The following is a 16,792-nucleotide window of genomic DNA, read 5'->3' as shown; positions in this document are numbered from 1 at the left end:
ATTCTCAAGCTACATTTACTGCAGCCCAAACATGTATCGCAGTACCTGAAGAATCTAGAATTCTCCAATTCTAGGGGCAATTGTTTCATTGTCCTCCTAAGGTAAACTTCAGCACCTTCCCCCTTGTCTCTGCATTTTCAGGATGACTCTTCCACTATCCCCACCTTTTCTCCAGAAACCAAGGGATGAAAAACTGAGATGGTGAGTATTTCTGTATAAAAATAAAAAGAAAGGGCGCGGGCAAGGAAAGGGACGCCTCACCGCACCGAGCCAGGCCCAGGGCCTAGGGCAGCAGCTGTCTCTCCCGCCACCCGAGTTCGGTAGCCTCCAGCCACTTCCCCCACCCCGGGGAGGTTGATGGCGAAGATGTGGCAGGCGAAGGAAGGAACGGAGCCATGATGGTTGGTCTCACTTGCAGTTTATTCCAATCTTCCCTCTATACACTCTCCGTCCTCTATACACTTTCCGCCCCTATACACTTTCCACCTCTATACACTTTCCCACCTCTATACACTTTCCCCCCTTCACCTTCTCTCCGAACCCCTTTTATTGATCATGGCCCTTCCAAAGGGCGCAATACATTGACGTCACCAAAGGCACCAAAAGATCTTACAGGAAGAACAAACGTTGAGGCAACATAATTCTCTTGTATCTGCAGGCCGTTAATCTAGCCCCCCCCCCCCCGGAAAGAAGATACAAAACCAAAACCGAAGCCTTCTTTGGGCTGAAAGCACTCGGATTTACATCCCAAAGACCAGGCTGGGCTGCAGCCTGGAATCTACAACGTCAAATCAAGCCTGGATAGCACCTTAGATCCGCGGGTCAAAGATCAGCTAGGTTTCTGTGACAAAAGGTTTCTGTGACAAAACTCCAGAAGGCAGCTGGAAAAGGGGAAATATTCCAACAATTTCTGCTCGAATTGTGATCTATTGAGTCAAGGTTCGGTCTGAGGTAAATACAAGTAAAGGAATTTAAAACAGACAAAGGAGCTGCACCATTCCTTTCTTTTATTTTCAAGACCTTAGACTTTTTTTTTAATTTCAACTTTCTAAGAAAGCAAAATTCTACAAAATTCTTTGTGTAGACACAAAGAATAAATAAATGTAGTTCTGAATGGTATGAGAAGGATAGCAGAAATTGATCTGACCAAGGCCAAAATCACATCCAGAAATTAGCAAAGTACAAGAAATTGGGTAGTAGAGATTATGACAGAGGGGAAGAATAAGAGCGGACACAGAATTACACAGGCAAAACTATGGTGATGTTTCCTACATTTTTATTGAGAATATCTGCTCTATTCTAGGTAGATGATTTGGTGTCCTCTTTGTAAATAGACACCCCAGATTTTCTTTGAAAAATTCTCATAAAAGAATATATTTTGTGTGACTCGAATAAAATGTTAATTTCTACCATGTAATAAAGTAATTTCTAACCCTTTGAGGGCTGATTTTTTTTTTGCTTTTTTGGGGTCACACCCAGCAATGCACAGGGGTCACTCCTGGCTCATGCACTCAGGAATCACCCCTGGCGGTGCTCAGGGGACCATATGGGATGCTGGGATTTGAACCTGGGTCGGTCGCGTGCAAGGCAAACAAACGCCCTACCCGCTGTGCTATCACTCCAGCCCCAAGGGCTGATTTTTTTATTGGAAGTTGTTACTGTGACTTCTGTGATTTCTTGGGATCCTAGGAATAAACTAAAGCTTTGCAGAGTCCAGCTCAGCGAGGGCCAAACAGGACCTGGACTGAGTAGTGAAACCTTTGGATTAGAACCTTGAGATAGGCCTGTGCTTTTATTGCAAACATTGTTAGTGACATAATGCATTGGAGAAAAATTAAGCCCTTACAGTGTCCAAATCTTGCACTGAATTACACTATGTTTAGTTGAATAAAATAGCAATTATTAATCAAGCTTAAAGCATTGACCAGGTCTTTACTTGCTTATAAGGTTTAACAAGTTCCAACACTCACTGGTCTTGCTTTGTCTCTGTTCTATCACACCTGCACAGCCAGAATACACTAAGGCAGACCTTGGCGGGGTTTGTCCAGTGTGGTTATCATCTGGGTTGAATGCTGGTTGTAATCATATGCACAAAGCACAGTGAGTCATTTCCTATTCTGACTCATTTTGCATAGGCAGTTGATCCCTCTAAGCTGTAGGCTCTTTCTCTTCAAATGGCAGATGCTAGAGTCTGGATGTGTGTGATATGCTTCGCTCCCAAATCTTTAAGTTCAAGTCCTAGTGTCTGATAGGATGGCATTAGTAAGTGGGGCACTTGGGGAGGTGCTTACATACCAGGGACCCCCAACCTCAGGAAGGAGATTAGTGGCTTAAGTAAAGCTTCAGACATACTTCTCTTTTACAGATACTTGATGAAATATTTCTAAAATAATGGTAATGAAAATAAAGATGATATATTTTTTAAATATTTGAGAGCCACCTTTTGGCTCTCAGATACTTGTCCGCTGATATAGAAATTGGTGGTCTGAATGTGCCAAATACACCTTTGAATGTGCCAAATACACCTTTCTGGGGTGCTGCCTTCTCTTTGGTGATTATTTCATGAGGAAAGAGGAGGCTTGAATTTCTCCCCTGACAATCTCCCAAGCACATGCACTGTATTTCTTTCGATTCAGATAGAGCTTGATTCTTCGGAAGTACTTTCTCACAAGTTCTTTCATTCCCGAAGAGAGACAAGCTGGGCTGCCCTGTTCTCTGGGCTCTAGATGGTCCAGGCTGTGATGAAGGCTAGAGAGTAGCTTCTCCAGGACGCTGCGGGTCCAGGCAGCGAGACTGTGCTCAGTGCTGAAGAGCATGAAGATGTGCTGGAGCATCAGTTGGTAGAAACAGGCGCCTTGACTCTTCTGGATTGAGGTGCTACTGCCTCTCTTCCACGGAAATTGGAAGTGTGTTCTGTCATTCAGGCATGAGTGAGACGGGGTGTTTTGCAGTTGACTCAGAAGCGTAGCTATTTTCCCTCTTTTCACTGTTTTCCAGAGCCTGGCTCCATTCTTGAGAGCAGGCAGGGAGGAGGTAGAGCATCACTCCTGCCATCAGCAAGTACTTGGGCACCATGGCGAGCTTCAGTGCTTCTCTGAGCGTCCTCGAGAGGGCGCGCTGGCACGGTGACAGCAACTGGTGGCGGTTTTTCTATTAGCTGGTTCCCAGCAAGCGGGATTCTGCTGGAGGGCGCGCAGGTGGCGTTTCTGGGCGTTCTGGCGCGAATTCAAAAATCTTGGAAGAAATTTGGCGATGCAACAGGGGTTACTGGCGATATGGGATGCTGGGAACCGAACCCGAGTCGGCTGCGTGTAAGACTAACGTCCTACCCACTATGCTACCGCCCCAGTTGCTCCGCTGGTTGCTTTATGTCCCTGAAGACTAGCGCCACCGCGGCGGCCGCGACAACTCCGCCAACGCATCGCCCGGGCAGAGGAGCCCATGATCGCCCGGCTGCCCGCCGCCTGATTCGGTGCTTGACTCTCGCTGGAAACGCCAGCAAAAGCGTTTCGGGCAACTTTTGGAGTCTACGAGAGAGGGGAGGCTAAAGATCAGGGCGTGGTTGGTGGTTCGCACAGAATCGGACGTTTCCGCGCCGTGAGTGCGAATTGTGAGCCAAGGCGCGGGCACAGCTGCAGCGCCTCGCGGTCCCGGGATGCCCGCGGGGTGAGGGCGGGCGCGACCCCAGGGGCCAGAAGCCCTGGAGGATGCGCTGGCGGCAGCCTGGCACAGTCCCGGACTCTCCACACCCGCGGTTAAGTGCGGGCGGTAATAAACGCTGAAAAAGCAAAGTTGGATTAGACTTCAAATAATTTTATTAATGAGTAATAGTAATAGTAATAATTGTATGAATAGTGATTTAATAATTCCTAATATATATTTTTACTATTTAGATATTGAAATTTGGAGCAGTTTATGTTAAGTGAATTTAACTTAAAAAATTAGAACATTCAAGATTAAAATTTATATTTCTTGGGATTGGAGCGGTGGGGCATTTGCCTTGCCCGCAGCCCACCAGGGTTCAATCCTGCCCATCCCATATGGTCCCCCAAGCACTACTGGCAGTAATTCCTGAATGCAGAGCCAGGAATAACCTCTGAGCATCGCTGGGTGTGACCTCCCCCCAAAAAATATACTTCTTGGTAAAATGTGACCTACAAGCAAACTGCCCGAGAGAGAGAGAGAGAGAGAGAGAGAGAGAGAGAGAGAGAGAGAGAGAGAGAGAGAGAGAGAGAGAGAGAGAGAGAGAAGGACAGAAGAACAATTTCAGCCACTGACATAGAGACAGGCTGTGGTGCGGGTGGGGTGGCAGGAGGGATATGGGGAATATTCGTGGTGGGAACTGTACACTGGAGGGATGGGTGTTGGAACATTGAATGACTGAAGTCTTATCACAAAAGCTTTGTAACTGTATCTCATGATGATTCAATAAAACATTAAGTAAAAAATAATATTTTATACCTACTCTTTAAATTATGTTTACTTCGGTAATTAAACTTCATATTTAAGGTTATATTTATTTAATTATGAAATCACCTTGCTATCCAATATTTTAAAAGCTAGCCAGTTTTTTTTTAATATTTTCAAGTTTACTGTTTTCCCCTAAGAGATTTCACATGTTAGATATTTTCTGTTGCCTCAAGGGGAAACTTTATGTCATTTTTATCTAACTTCAGGTCTGTCCCGACCCTCGGGACTTGGTCAACGTGGGTAGCCGGGAGAGGGTGCGAGAGTGAAAAGGAGACAGACGAAAGGAGAAAGAGACAGACACAGACAGACACAAGAAAGGGAGAAAGCTCCAACTTTATTTCTCCTAAGCTAGTCTTTTATAACTGATTATATGAGGAAGTGGGCAGAATGGGAGAATAGCAAAGAATGCAAACATTTAACAAAACTGGATGTGGGCCCCGATGGCAGTTTCCCTGGGCATTGTTCTGCAACCTTTCCCAAGAAGCGGTTGTTCCTAGTTACAGGTCAGTTTGTACTGACATATTGGTTCCCAGGCATGGGTTTTTGGCTGTTCTTAGGCATTGGTTCCCGGCACAGGTCATTAAAATTTTTTTCACTCAAACCCTCTATATGTTGTCTGTGGTTGTTTGAGGCCACCTGGCAGTGCTCAGAGCTTAATCCTGGCTGGAGATTCGGGGATGACTCCAGGTGAGGCTTGGGGAGTCATTTGGGGTGCTGGGAATTGAACGCTGTCTGCCGCAGGCAAGCACCCTGCCCACTGTATGATCAGTCCAGCCTTACCTAATTAACACATTCTTACTGTAAATGTTTTGGTTATACTAGAAGCAAACTTACCAATCATATTTTCAAAATGACTCTTCTTCTTTGCTATGTTTTAGTGATACCTTATGACCTATGTACTTTCTTTGAATAATTTATGTCAGGTGCCAGATCAGTAGGACAGCGGGTAAGGAAGGATGTTGTGGAGAAGTGAAATGAAATGAAACGAAGCAGGACCAAGTCGGCTTTCAGCCTTTACTGATGTTTCTGTGCAATTCCTGCCTTTTCCTTCTTGATTCTGCAACCATTTCATTTTTGCAGCAGCATTTTGTCCGGCAGCCAAAATGCCCCTAGAACAATCACTCCTCAAAACCTCTTTTCAACATTTTGAAAAAGCCTAGAGCTCCCTATCCACTACATTCTCTCTGGATTTTGCCAAATAGAATCCTTGAAGCTAAAACTCACAAGAGATCACACATGCCTGTGTGCATGGTAGTAAGGTGGAGGGAGTGGAGAAGGAGAAATGAAGAGATGGATTCAGTAAATCAGTCCGGGAGAGGATGGGAGAAAGAGTGCCAGGACTCAGGATCTGCCAATAAAGAGCAGCCATCAGACCACTCCTCACTCAAACCTGAGCTGAAGACTGAGTGTAAATAAGTTTCACCTCCAACATAAGGGTAACCATTTCTCATATTTTCCAAGATGCCTTGAATCCCATGAAACCCCAGATTTTGAAATATGTTTATAGGAAATGAACTACTCCACCAGACTCAAGACAAATACTTTTCTGAGGTGATTTAATTGAAACGCATGAGGATTTAAGTTTTAAAAAGAACACTCAGCTGGAGAGATGGTTGAGCATTTAAGATAGTTGCTTGTATGCATTCAACTGAGATTCTATCAGAGGCACTCTGTTTGGTTCATGGGAGCACCACCAGGAGTGATCCCTGAGCACAGAACCAGGAGTAAGCCCTGTGTAACACCAAGGGTGGCCACCCCAAAAAAGAAATGAATAATTTAAATTCAGTTAGCTTCTCTTTGACAATTTAATAAATAACACTATTATAGGTAAAATAATGTTCCAAATTTTAATGCATTATAGTAACAAAATATATTATATAAAATAATAAATATCAGATTGAGAATCAAATAAATAATAAATACATAAATAAATAACATCTGGGTGATCCTCTCTGAGGAACCTTTCTGAGGCTGAATATTTTTTAACACGTATTCAACATGTATTCATGTATGTAATAACATGGATAAAGTACCAGCTGAATCATTTCAATAAATTATATAAATTAAATTGATGTAAGAGTCATTTTAAATGTCCGTAGACATGTGCAATGTCTGATGGCATGTTCCTGATTGAGGTGCAGTTCACGAAGACTCCACGTCTTCATCCTTAATGCTCCACCTTCCTTGCAAGGCTGCCGAGAGCGTCAGGGATCTCATGATTTCCACTCTGACCACCTCCCACGCACACTCGCTGTATTTCTTCTCTCTCAGGTAGCGAGCGATGCCCCGGAAGTACCTCTTCATGGCCACGGTGGAGCCCCAGAGGCCAGGGGCAGAGCCCTCGTCTGCACTCAGCTGCACCAAACACGAGTCCAGGTCTTCCAGCTGCCGGTGCAGCCCCGTGCGCAGCGGCTCCAGGAGGGCCGGGCTCCAGGCGGCCGCCGAGCCCTCTCTCAGCAAGAGCTGCAGGAGCTGCTGGAGCATCTCGTGCAGCGCAGACAGGGCCGGGGCCTTCTGCAACTGGCCGTCGGCCACCGCCTCCCAGGGGAAGCCGAAGTCTCTTCTGTCCCGCAGACAGGACAACGGGGACACTCTCCTCATCTGGCCCAGCAGCTCCAGGTTCCTCCTGCTGACCAGGACGTGGTTGTGAGGCAGGACACAGCCCAGAGAGCCAGCAGGGCCCCAGCTGAGTGGCACCAGGGCCATGAGCAGAGGCAGCAGGAGGGCCATTGGGAGCAGGAGGAAGGCGCTGGTCTGGCTGAGCTGAGCTTGGGGTGAACCCTGGAGTCTGGGTTCTCTGAAGCCGTTCTCCCAGTATACCCCTTAAATAGGGTACCCAGATTTTCACTTTTGCCCTCTACTTTTACTTCCCATTTTCTGGTTTTCATTTAAGTTTTCTCCATGTGGCATGAAACAATGTCTTAAACGTTTGGTGGGGGGTTGGGGGGCAGAAAAATGTAATTTTCCCAGGAAATTTGTATGACTCAATCCAAATGTATGCTTGGCAGCCATTGAAAAAGTTCTTTCTCTGAACGACAAAAGTGTGTTAAGGTTGGCATAAAAGTATACTTACTTTTTTGTTAATTATATTTGCTCTGCTATCTTTTAGAAACAGTTTTAGACCTATGTCTACCACTGTCTACTCACTCCTTAGTTGATGTAGAAAGAATTGTGGGTGTCTGTAAGTGTTTGGGGAAACCAGCCCTCCCTTGCAGTTCTCTAGTAAAAACAAAGGTAGTTTTCATTTACTTTTGATTTACGTAGAGAGTGATGTATATTACCAAAGGAGCTTCTCTGATAATTCCCTATTAGAGACATTCCTATAGGTCCATGTGGTTCTCTTCACTAGGGCCATAAGGTCAGGATAAGTAGAAACTATGCAAGAAAGCAAAATTCAACATGTGTGTAGACACAACATAAACGTTGGCTCCAAAGTCTGTATACAGAAATTGGCCACACTGGTCAATGGTTAGAGCTTGTCACAAATGTGTGTGTCTTTGTGTCTGTGTGTGTCTGTGTGCTCACGCCGGGCAGGTGAGAGGGGAAGAGCAGTTAGAATTGATAAGAGACCAGTATGACAATAACAATTAGAATAGATCACTCTGGACAGAACCACTGAGTGTTTATAGTTGGTCAAGTTATATACATGATAACCTTCTGTATTGAGAACCATAGTGCTCAGAAGGAAAGTTAGAAAAACAGAGATTGAGAGAAGAGGAGGAGAAGGAGGAGAAGGAGAAGTGGAAGGAGGAGGTGGAGGAGTGGGAAAGAGGAGGAGGAAGAGGAGGAAGAGGACGAAGGAAGAGGAGAAAGGAGGAGAAGGAGGGGAAAGAGGAGGAAGTGCAATCAATAAACAACTTGGAATCCCACAGCGCTCTCTCTCCACCTGCAATCTGTAGTCTCATGCCACTACCCTATCCAGGACGCCCAATGCCATGGACGGACGAAGGAGGAAAGAGGGTCAGGCTGGCTGGTGATAAGGTGCTGTTTATTTCATTCTCCCCTCATGCCTGTCCCAATCTCACTAAGCTCCTCATTCCCATCTCCTCCTGTCTCCCTTGCTCATCTCTCTGCACTCTGACTCGCTGCCTTGGTCTCTCTCTAGTCTCTCCCAATTCCCAGCATTGGATGTAGCAACCACACATCTAGGTGGGGTAGCACAATCAACATATCAAAGCCTTCTGACCACCTGCAGCCAGGAGATCCAGCTCAAGGGCGAAATACCACCCAGGGATTTTTTTTCTCCTTTCATTAGTCCAATAACCATTTAAACATTCATCTTAATTAATAATATTAGTCATGTTGTATGGACACAGTAAGAAATAAATTAAGCTTGTAGGGGATGCTCTCTTGGGGACATCTCGCGAGAGATCTCAGACTACAGTGCTCAGGCCAGATTAATCTTTCCTAACCCTAGCAGGGTCCTAATCTAGTTGTTACTTTTTGGATCATGACACAATTTGTCCATGACCATATTCTTAACTTATAATTATTATGGCTCTTTGGCCTGGCCCACTTCAATGCCATAGTAGGTCACAGCTTGTCCTGGGTCCATTCAGTCCCTTGTAGGAACCTGCTTTTGAATGCTAGGAAGTAAGGGCAACTGAGGCTTAAGTTGAGAAAACAGATGCCCAGGAGTGAATATCTTTCTGAATAAATTAATTCCCAACTTACAAAAGCATAGCATTAACTGTCTTCCAGTTTTAGAAAATACAAAAGTACATTACTCTGAATTAACTATGCAAAGGACATAAGGAGAAGAGAAAAGCAATATTTACAAGTTAACAGAGTCTGGTTAGGAGGTAAAGATGATTGACTGGTTAGGGAAGTAGAGCACAAAGAAAGAGTTTACAAATAAACACAGAGGCATGGGAGTGCCTTGCAAGCACTGTGAATGGGTGCTACCACCCACATTCCCAAGAATTTCAATACAATTTATAGTTATAAAAATTATTTATTTAATAAAATTGATCATGTTATTCTCTTTAACAGATAGTTGACAATATATTTCTAATATAATGCCACCTTTTGGCTCTCAAATATTTGCCTGATGATACATATATTATTTTCCTTTGGGGTCTTAACCGCATTTGAATTGATTTGAGAATGCCAAATAACACCCTTCTTCTGGTGTGCTATATTCTCTTTGATGACTGTTTCATGAGAAAAAAGGAGGTTTGAATTTCCCCCCTAACAATCTCCCAGGCACATGCACTATATTTCTTTTGATTCAGATAGAGCTTGATTCTTCGGAAGTACTTTCTCACAAGTTCTTTCATTCCCGAAGAGAGACAAGCTGGGCTGCCCTGTGCTCTGGGCTCTAGATGTTCCAGGCTGTGATGAAGGCTAGAGAGTAGCTTCTCCAGGACGCTGCGGGTCCAGGCAGCGAGACTGTGCTCAGTGCGGAAGAGCATGAAGATGTGCTGGAGCATCAGTTGGTAGAAACAGGCGCCTTGACTCTTCTGGATTGGGGTGCTATTGCCTCTCTTCCAAGGAAATTGGAAGTGTGCTCTGTCATTCAGGCATGAGTGAGACGGGGTGTTTTGCAGTTGACTCAGAAGCATAGCGATTTCCCTCTTTTCACTGTTTTCCAGAGCCTGGCTCCATTCTTGAGAGCAGGCAGGGAGGAGGTAGAGCATCACTCCTGCCATCAGCAAATACTTGGGGACCATGGCGAGCTTCAGTGCTTCCCTGAGCGTCCTCGAGGGGGCGCGCTGGCACGGTGACTTCTACTGGCAGCGCCTTTTCTCTGGGTCCCTGGAAGCGGGATCCTGCGGATGGCCACGAGAGGGCGCGCGGGTGCCGTTTCTGGGCGTTTTGGCACGCGTCCAAGTTAGCAGCCCAGGCGCGTCACTGAGTGGACATCGCGGCCGGCCGGCAGCTTTAATAGTGCACTGAAGCCCAGCGCCGCCGCGGCCGCCGCCGCAGCTCCTTCGCCGGCGCATCGCCCGGGCAGATGCGCATCGCCCGCGCATCGCTACGATTGCCCGGCGGCTCTCCGCCTGGTTCGGTGCTTGACTCTCCTGGAAACGCCAGCAAAAGCGTTTTTAGGCAACTGTTGGGGTTTTTGAGAGAGGGGAGACTGAGGATCCGGGCGTGGTTGGTGGTTCGCGCAGAATCGGACGTTTCCGCGCCGTGAGTGCGAATTGTGAGCCAAGGCGCGGGCACAGCTGCAGCGCCTCGCGGTCCCGGGATGGCCCCGGGTGAGGGCGGGCGCGACCCCAGGGACCAGAAGTCCTGGAGGATGCGCAGGGGGCAGCCAGGCACAGTCCCGGGACTCTCTCACCAGAGTTTATTGCGGGCAATACTAAACGCTGAAAATCGAAGTTGTATTGGGCTACTTCAAATAATTTCATTAATGATTAATAATTGAATTACGATCACGATAGCCCGTTAAACACCGATTTCTCGGGCGGGCCCAGTAGCATCTCATTTTGTCCTTTCCTGAGATCTTTGAAGTCCATCTGGACTTGGCCCTCCCAACAATGTTGCACTGGGGGCTCTTCAGGGTCAGGGGAATGAGATCCAGCTTGTTACTGGATTTTGCATATAAATGCACCGTGGGAAGCTTGCAAGGCTGTCCCATGTGGGCAGGAAACTCTCAGAAGACTGCCAGTTTCTCCCAAAGGGAGAAGCAGGCTAAAGATATCGCGCGGCCAAGCTTGCTTTTAAGTCTCTGGATGTTGGCCGTTGATGGGATTACACACACCTGGGTTCCTCTGCTGGTACCTTCATGCATGAGGCCTGTCCAAACATGTAGAGATTAAATAATTGTATGAATAGTGACTTAATTTCTAATATAGTTTTTAATATTTAGATATTGAAACTTGGAGCAGTTTTTGCTTTAATAATATTTATGTTAAGTAAATTAAACTTAAAAAATCAAAACATTCAAAATTAAAATTCATACTTACATAAAACTATATTTTATCCCTAATCTTTAAATAATGTTTACTTGGGTAATTAAATTTCATATTTATGTTTATGGCCCTTGGTGGGATTACACGGCACTGGGGGCAGTCCCTGGGTATGACCTTCTAGCTACTGGAAGGTGGGAAATCTGGGTGGAAGAGGCCCAGTCCCGATTAGAGCAGGCTTGGAGGTCTCAGCCCCCAAGTCCCACACACCTGGGACCTGTTCCTTCATGTGTGAGGCTTGTCCAAGACCAACTTGCAGAGACTTTAAAACCAAGCTCCTTAAGAGTGGTGCAGAGAGTCTCTTGTTCCTGTGCCTGGCTGTCTTCCCTGGGCCCTTGGAGGGGGTGGGCTTCAGGTTCCCTACCTGCCCCAGCAGAGTTTCCACCACCAAAGACCTCCGGAGCCTAGCCATAGCCTAGCCATAGCCATGCTCAAGGCCCCTCTCCACACATTCAGACGAGCCTCACGCATGAAGGAACCGGCAGTGGAACCCAGGTATGTGGGACCCAGGCCTGAGACCTCTAAGCCTGCTCAGATCGGGACTGGGCCTCCTCCGCCCAGATTTCCCATCTTCCAGTAGCTAGGAGGTCACACTCAGGGACTGCCCCCATCGCCATGTAATCCCACCAACGGCCAACATCCAGAGACTTTAAAACCAAGCTCCCAGAGGACATCTTATAGCCTAGGTCTCCCTCTGGGAGAACCTGGCAAGTTACCAAGAGCTTCCTGTCCACATGGGAGAGCCTTGCAAACTCCCCATGGCGTATTCATATGCCAAAACCAGTAACAATGATGGGTCTCATTTCCCTGACCCTGAAAGAGCCTCCAATGTGGCACTACTGGAAAGGACGAGCAAAGAGAGGCTTCTAAAATCTCAGGGCTAGGATGAATGGGGAGATGTTACTGAGACCACTTGAGAAATTTGACGATCAACAGGATGATGATGATGATGATGATGATGATGATGATGAAGATGTTTAAATTCATTTAACTATAAAATTTTTCTTGATATTTGGTGGAAGCAGGTTTTTTTAATATTTTCAAATTTACTCTTTCAAATTTAATCTTTCCCCCGGAGAGTTTTGACATATTGGATATTTTCTGTTCCTTCAGGGAAAGATTTCTGTAACTTTAATTTAAATTATTTTTTCACTTGAACCCACTTTGTGATACTTGTGACGTTTGTTTGTGGTTACCTGGCAGTGCTCAGAGCTTACTCCTGATTGGAAACTCGGGGATGACTCCTGATGAGGCATGGGGAATCTATTGGGGTGCTGGGAAATGATCGCCATCCATAGCATGCAACCACCCTGCCCACTGTAGGATCACTCCAGCCTGACATAGCACATATCCTTAATTGTATATTTTTTGGTTACAATGGAAGCAACCTACTGATCATATTTTGAAAATGGCTCTTCTTCTTTACCATGTTTTGTGATACCTTTTGATCTATATACTCTCTTCAAATAGTTTATTTCAGGTGCCTGAGTCATAGGACCGTGGGTAAGGAAGGACATTGTGGAGAATTGAAATAAGATGAAACATAGCAGAACAAGGTCAGCTTTCAGCTATACAGCTGGCCCTGTGCAATTCCTGCCTTTTCCTTCTTGACTCTGCATCCATTTCATTTTTGCAGCAGTATTTTGTCAGGTCACCAACATACCCCTAGAACATTCACTCCCCAAAACCTCTTTTCAACATTTTGAAAAAAATGTAGGACTCTCTTCTCACTACACTTTCTCTCTGATTTTGCCAAATAGAAACCTTGAAGCTAGAACTGGCAAGAAATCAAACATGCCTGTGTGCATGGGCAGTAAGGTGGAGGGAGTGGAGAAGGAGAAATGGAGAGATGGCTTCAGTAAATCAGTCCAGGAGAGGTTGGGAGAGAGAGTACCAAGTCTCAGGATCTGCCAATATAGAGTCGCTGTCCTTCCCACTTCCCTCTAGCAGACCACTCCTCACACAAAATCTCACCCACTCGAGCTGAAGATTAAGTGTAAGTCAGTTTCATCTCCAACAAAACGGTAACCATTTCCCCTAGTAAACCAGGTGCCTTGAATTCCATGGAACCCGAGATTTTGAAAGATATTGACCAGAGATAGAAGTACTCCACAGGAATTGAGACAAATGCTCTCCTGAGGTGATTTAATGAAAGCACTTAAGTATTTAAGTTTTAAAAATTAAAACGCTGCTGCATCTGATGGAGAGGTGGTACAGTGTTTAAGGCACTGGCTTTGCATGCAGCCAGTCCAGATTTGATCGCTGGCACCCTGTACAGTTCACAGAGCACCACCAGGAGTGATTCTCTGAGCACAGAACCAGAGTTAGCCCTGGAAAACACCAGGTATTGCCTCCCAAAAAGAGATATGTATAGGGGCTGGAGAGATAGCACAGCGGGTAGGACGTTTGCCTTGCACTCGGCCGACCTGGGTTCAAATCCCAGCATCCCGTAAGGTCCCCTGAGCACGGCCAGGGGTAATTCCTGAGTGCAAACCCAGGAGTAACCCCTGTGAATCGCCAGGTGTGACCCAAAAAGCAAAAAAAAAAGAAAAAAAAAGAGGTATGTATAGTTTAAAGTCCGGTTGCTTCTTAGCTATAAAAAATAAAAAATAAAATTTATATAGCTAAGCATGTAGTCATACAATTTCCAATAATTGATGACAGTATGAAGTTTTAGGAGCTTGTTTTCTTTTACATACAACTTTCTTGTTCTATTTGCAGCCTTAATATGTAGAAAATAAAACATGTAATATGCAATTTGAATTTTATAATTAACATACAATTATTAGGTTTATCATATATACTTTATACTAATTCATTTTATATTTAAGAAATCTCCCAGTTTGGATAACAATTCATTTTTAGTCTTACTTTTAATTACTGGTCTTATTTTATAATGCAATGATAGAACCTATGAGTTTAGTGTGGTTCATGAAGAAAAATATTAAATAAACTGAGAAATAGAATAAAATTTATGTAGCTAAGCATTAAGCTATTGGAAAAAAAATGCTTGCATTCGGTAGAATTGGAGCACCTGTAAGGGCGATTAGAGGCCACCCTAAAAAGCTCTGTTGCTCTGGAAGAGCATGGCAAGCTGCTGAGAGTATCCCGTCCACACAGCAGAACCTGGCAAGCTACCCATAGCGTATTCGATATCCCAAAAACAGTAACAGTAACAATAATGGACTTTATACAAATAAAATAAATTTAAAAAAATAAAATTGATCTAAGAGTCTTTTCAAATGTACATAGACATGTGCAACAGTGCTGTGACAAGTTTCTGATTAAGTTTCAGTTCAAGATGATTCTGGGATGACTTCATTAGGGATGACTTCATCCTTAATGCTCCTCCTTCTTTGCAAGGCTGCTGAGAGCATCAAGGGATCTCAAGATTTCCACTCTGACCACCTCCCACGCACACTCGCTGTATTTCTTCTCTCTCAGGTAGACAGCGATGCCCCGAAAGTACCTCTTCATGGCCACGGTGGAGCCCCAGAGGCCAGGGGCAGAGCCCTCGTCTGCACTCAGCTGCACCAAACACGAGTCCAGGTCTTCCAGCTGCCAGTGGAGCCCCGTGCGCAGCGGCTCCAGGAGGGCCGGGCTCCAGGCGGCCGCCGAGTCCTCTCTCAGCAAGAGCTGCAAGAGCTGCTGGAGCATCTCGTGCAGCGCAGACAGGGCCGGGGCCTTCTGCAACTGGCCGTCAGCCACCGCCTCCCAGGGGAAGCCGAAGTCTCTTCTGTCCCGCAGACAGGACAACGGGGACACTCTCCTCATCTGGCCCAGCAGCTCCAGGTTCCTCCTGCTGACCAGGACGTGGTTGTGAGGCAGGACACAGCCCAGAGAGCCAGCAGGGCCCCAGCTGAGTGGCATCAGGGCCATGAGCAGAGGCAGCAGGAGGGCCATTGGGAGCAGGAGGAAGGCGCTGGTCTGGCTGAGCTGAGCTTGGAGTCTGGATTCTCTGATGATGTTATCTGAGTGTCACCCTCAAATAGGCTACCCACTGCTGTGTTTTACATCCATTTTATGGTTTTTCATAGAAGTATCTTCAATGACACTTCATTGACTTCAAGCAAGAGCTAAAACATTTGTTTTGGTGAGTCACAAAATTAATAGGAAGTGTGTATGACTCAACCCAAAAGTAAGTTCAGCAGCCATTGAAAAATCTTTGTTTTCATGCCATTAGTGTATAGGTTCTCAAGGGCTGCTCCTCACAGATGGGAGTATAAAACAAGGCCCCCATAGCCATGCCACCGGACTCCACACCAGGCTGTTTTCACCCGGGGCACCCCAGAGGTGAGCGGGTGAGAAACCTCTCTACCTCAAGGGACCAGCCCTGCCAGCCGACCTCCACTACCCAAGTGCCATCACGCTCTAGGCCGCTTTCCGGATGTTCTGGCCGAGCCTCACGCATGAATGAAGTCCCATGGAACCCAGATAATGCGAAACTTTGTGACCTTGGACTCTGGACTCAACAGACCTAGAAGCAGAGATCCTCTGCTTGCTATCCCCCAATCTCCAGTGATCACACCCATAAACCATACCCTGCCACACCCTGCTGGCACCAGATAATCTCCTCATAGACCACCTTCAGATCTCAATGGCTGTTCCTCCCAGATGGAAGTATTAAATGAGGCCCCCATAGCCATGCCACCAGATACAATCCAGACTGTTTACACTCAGGGTGCCCCAGAAAGGGGTGGGTGAGAACCCTCCCCACCCAAAGGACCGAGCCCCAGCAGCTGACCTCCACTACCCAACCACCAACATGCTCTAGGATGCTTTCCTGGACACATTATAAGACACTTCCTACCCATTTTCCATAATTACCACACCACACTTGATGAAGCTCAGACAGTAGGCAATAAATCATAGAGAGTAAAATGAATAAATATATATATATATACACATATATATGCACCTCTCGATGAGCCCGGCAAGCTACCGAGAGTATACCACTGCCACAGGCAGAGACGGGGAAGCTACCCGTGGCATATTCAATATTCCAAAAACAGTAACAATAGGTCTCATTCCCCTGACCCTGAAAGAGCCTTCAATAGTTGGGTAAGATGAGCAAAAAGAGGCTGCTAAAATCTCAGGGCTGGTGGGAGGAATAGAGACATTCCTGGTGCCTGCTGGAGTAAATCAATGATCAAAAGGGTGACAGTGATACAGTGATACAGTGTAAAGGTAGATATATGTATGCACTCACTATTTTCTTTATGATTCTTGCTCTTCTATGTTTAAGGAACATAGTTTCAGACCTGTGCCTTCCATTGTGTACACAACCCTTAGATGAGGTAGGAAGACAGTCTCTCCCAAGCTTGCAGGTGACTGTGTTTGGGGAAACCAACCTGCCCTTGTAATTTGGTCCTTACAAACCAGAGACATTTTCCTTTACAATCTGA

The 16,792-nt window shown here is 45.9% G+C and overlaps 2 protein-coding genes across 2 annotated transcripts; both read right to left on the bottom strand.

Moving 5' to 3' along the window:
- Positions 1-6,612: 6,612 nt before the first annotated feature.
- LOC129399705 (interferon omega-1-like) lies at positions 6,613-7,200 on the bottom strand. Its single transcript, XM_055120893.1, has one exon. The coding sequence runs from the start codon at positions 7,198-7,200 to the stop codon at positions 6,613-6,615; it is 588 nt and encodes a 195-aa protein (XP_054976868.1).
- A 7,526-nt stretch (positions 7,201-14,726) lies between these two features.
- On the bottom strand, positions 14,727-15,290 carry LOC129401971 (interferon omega-1-like). Its single transcript, XM_055125583.1, has one exon. The coding sequence runs from the start codon at positions 15,288-15,290 to the stop codon at positions 14,727-14,729; it is 564 nt and encodes a 187-aa protein (XP_054981558.1).
- Positions 15,291-16,792: the final 1,502 nt, after the last annotated feature.

The sequence above is a fragment of the Sorex araneus genome, chromosome 1 (assembly GCF_027595985.1).
Source record: "Sorex araneus isolate mSorAra2 chromosome 1, mSorAra2.pri, whole genome shotgun sequence".
Lineage (NCBI taxonomy): Eukaryota > Metazoa > Chordata > Mammalia > Eulipotyphla > Soricidae > Sorex > Sorex araneus.
Note: the sequence above shows the minus strand (reverse complement) of the source record. Positions and strands in the feature narration are given on the sequence as shown.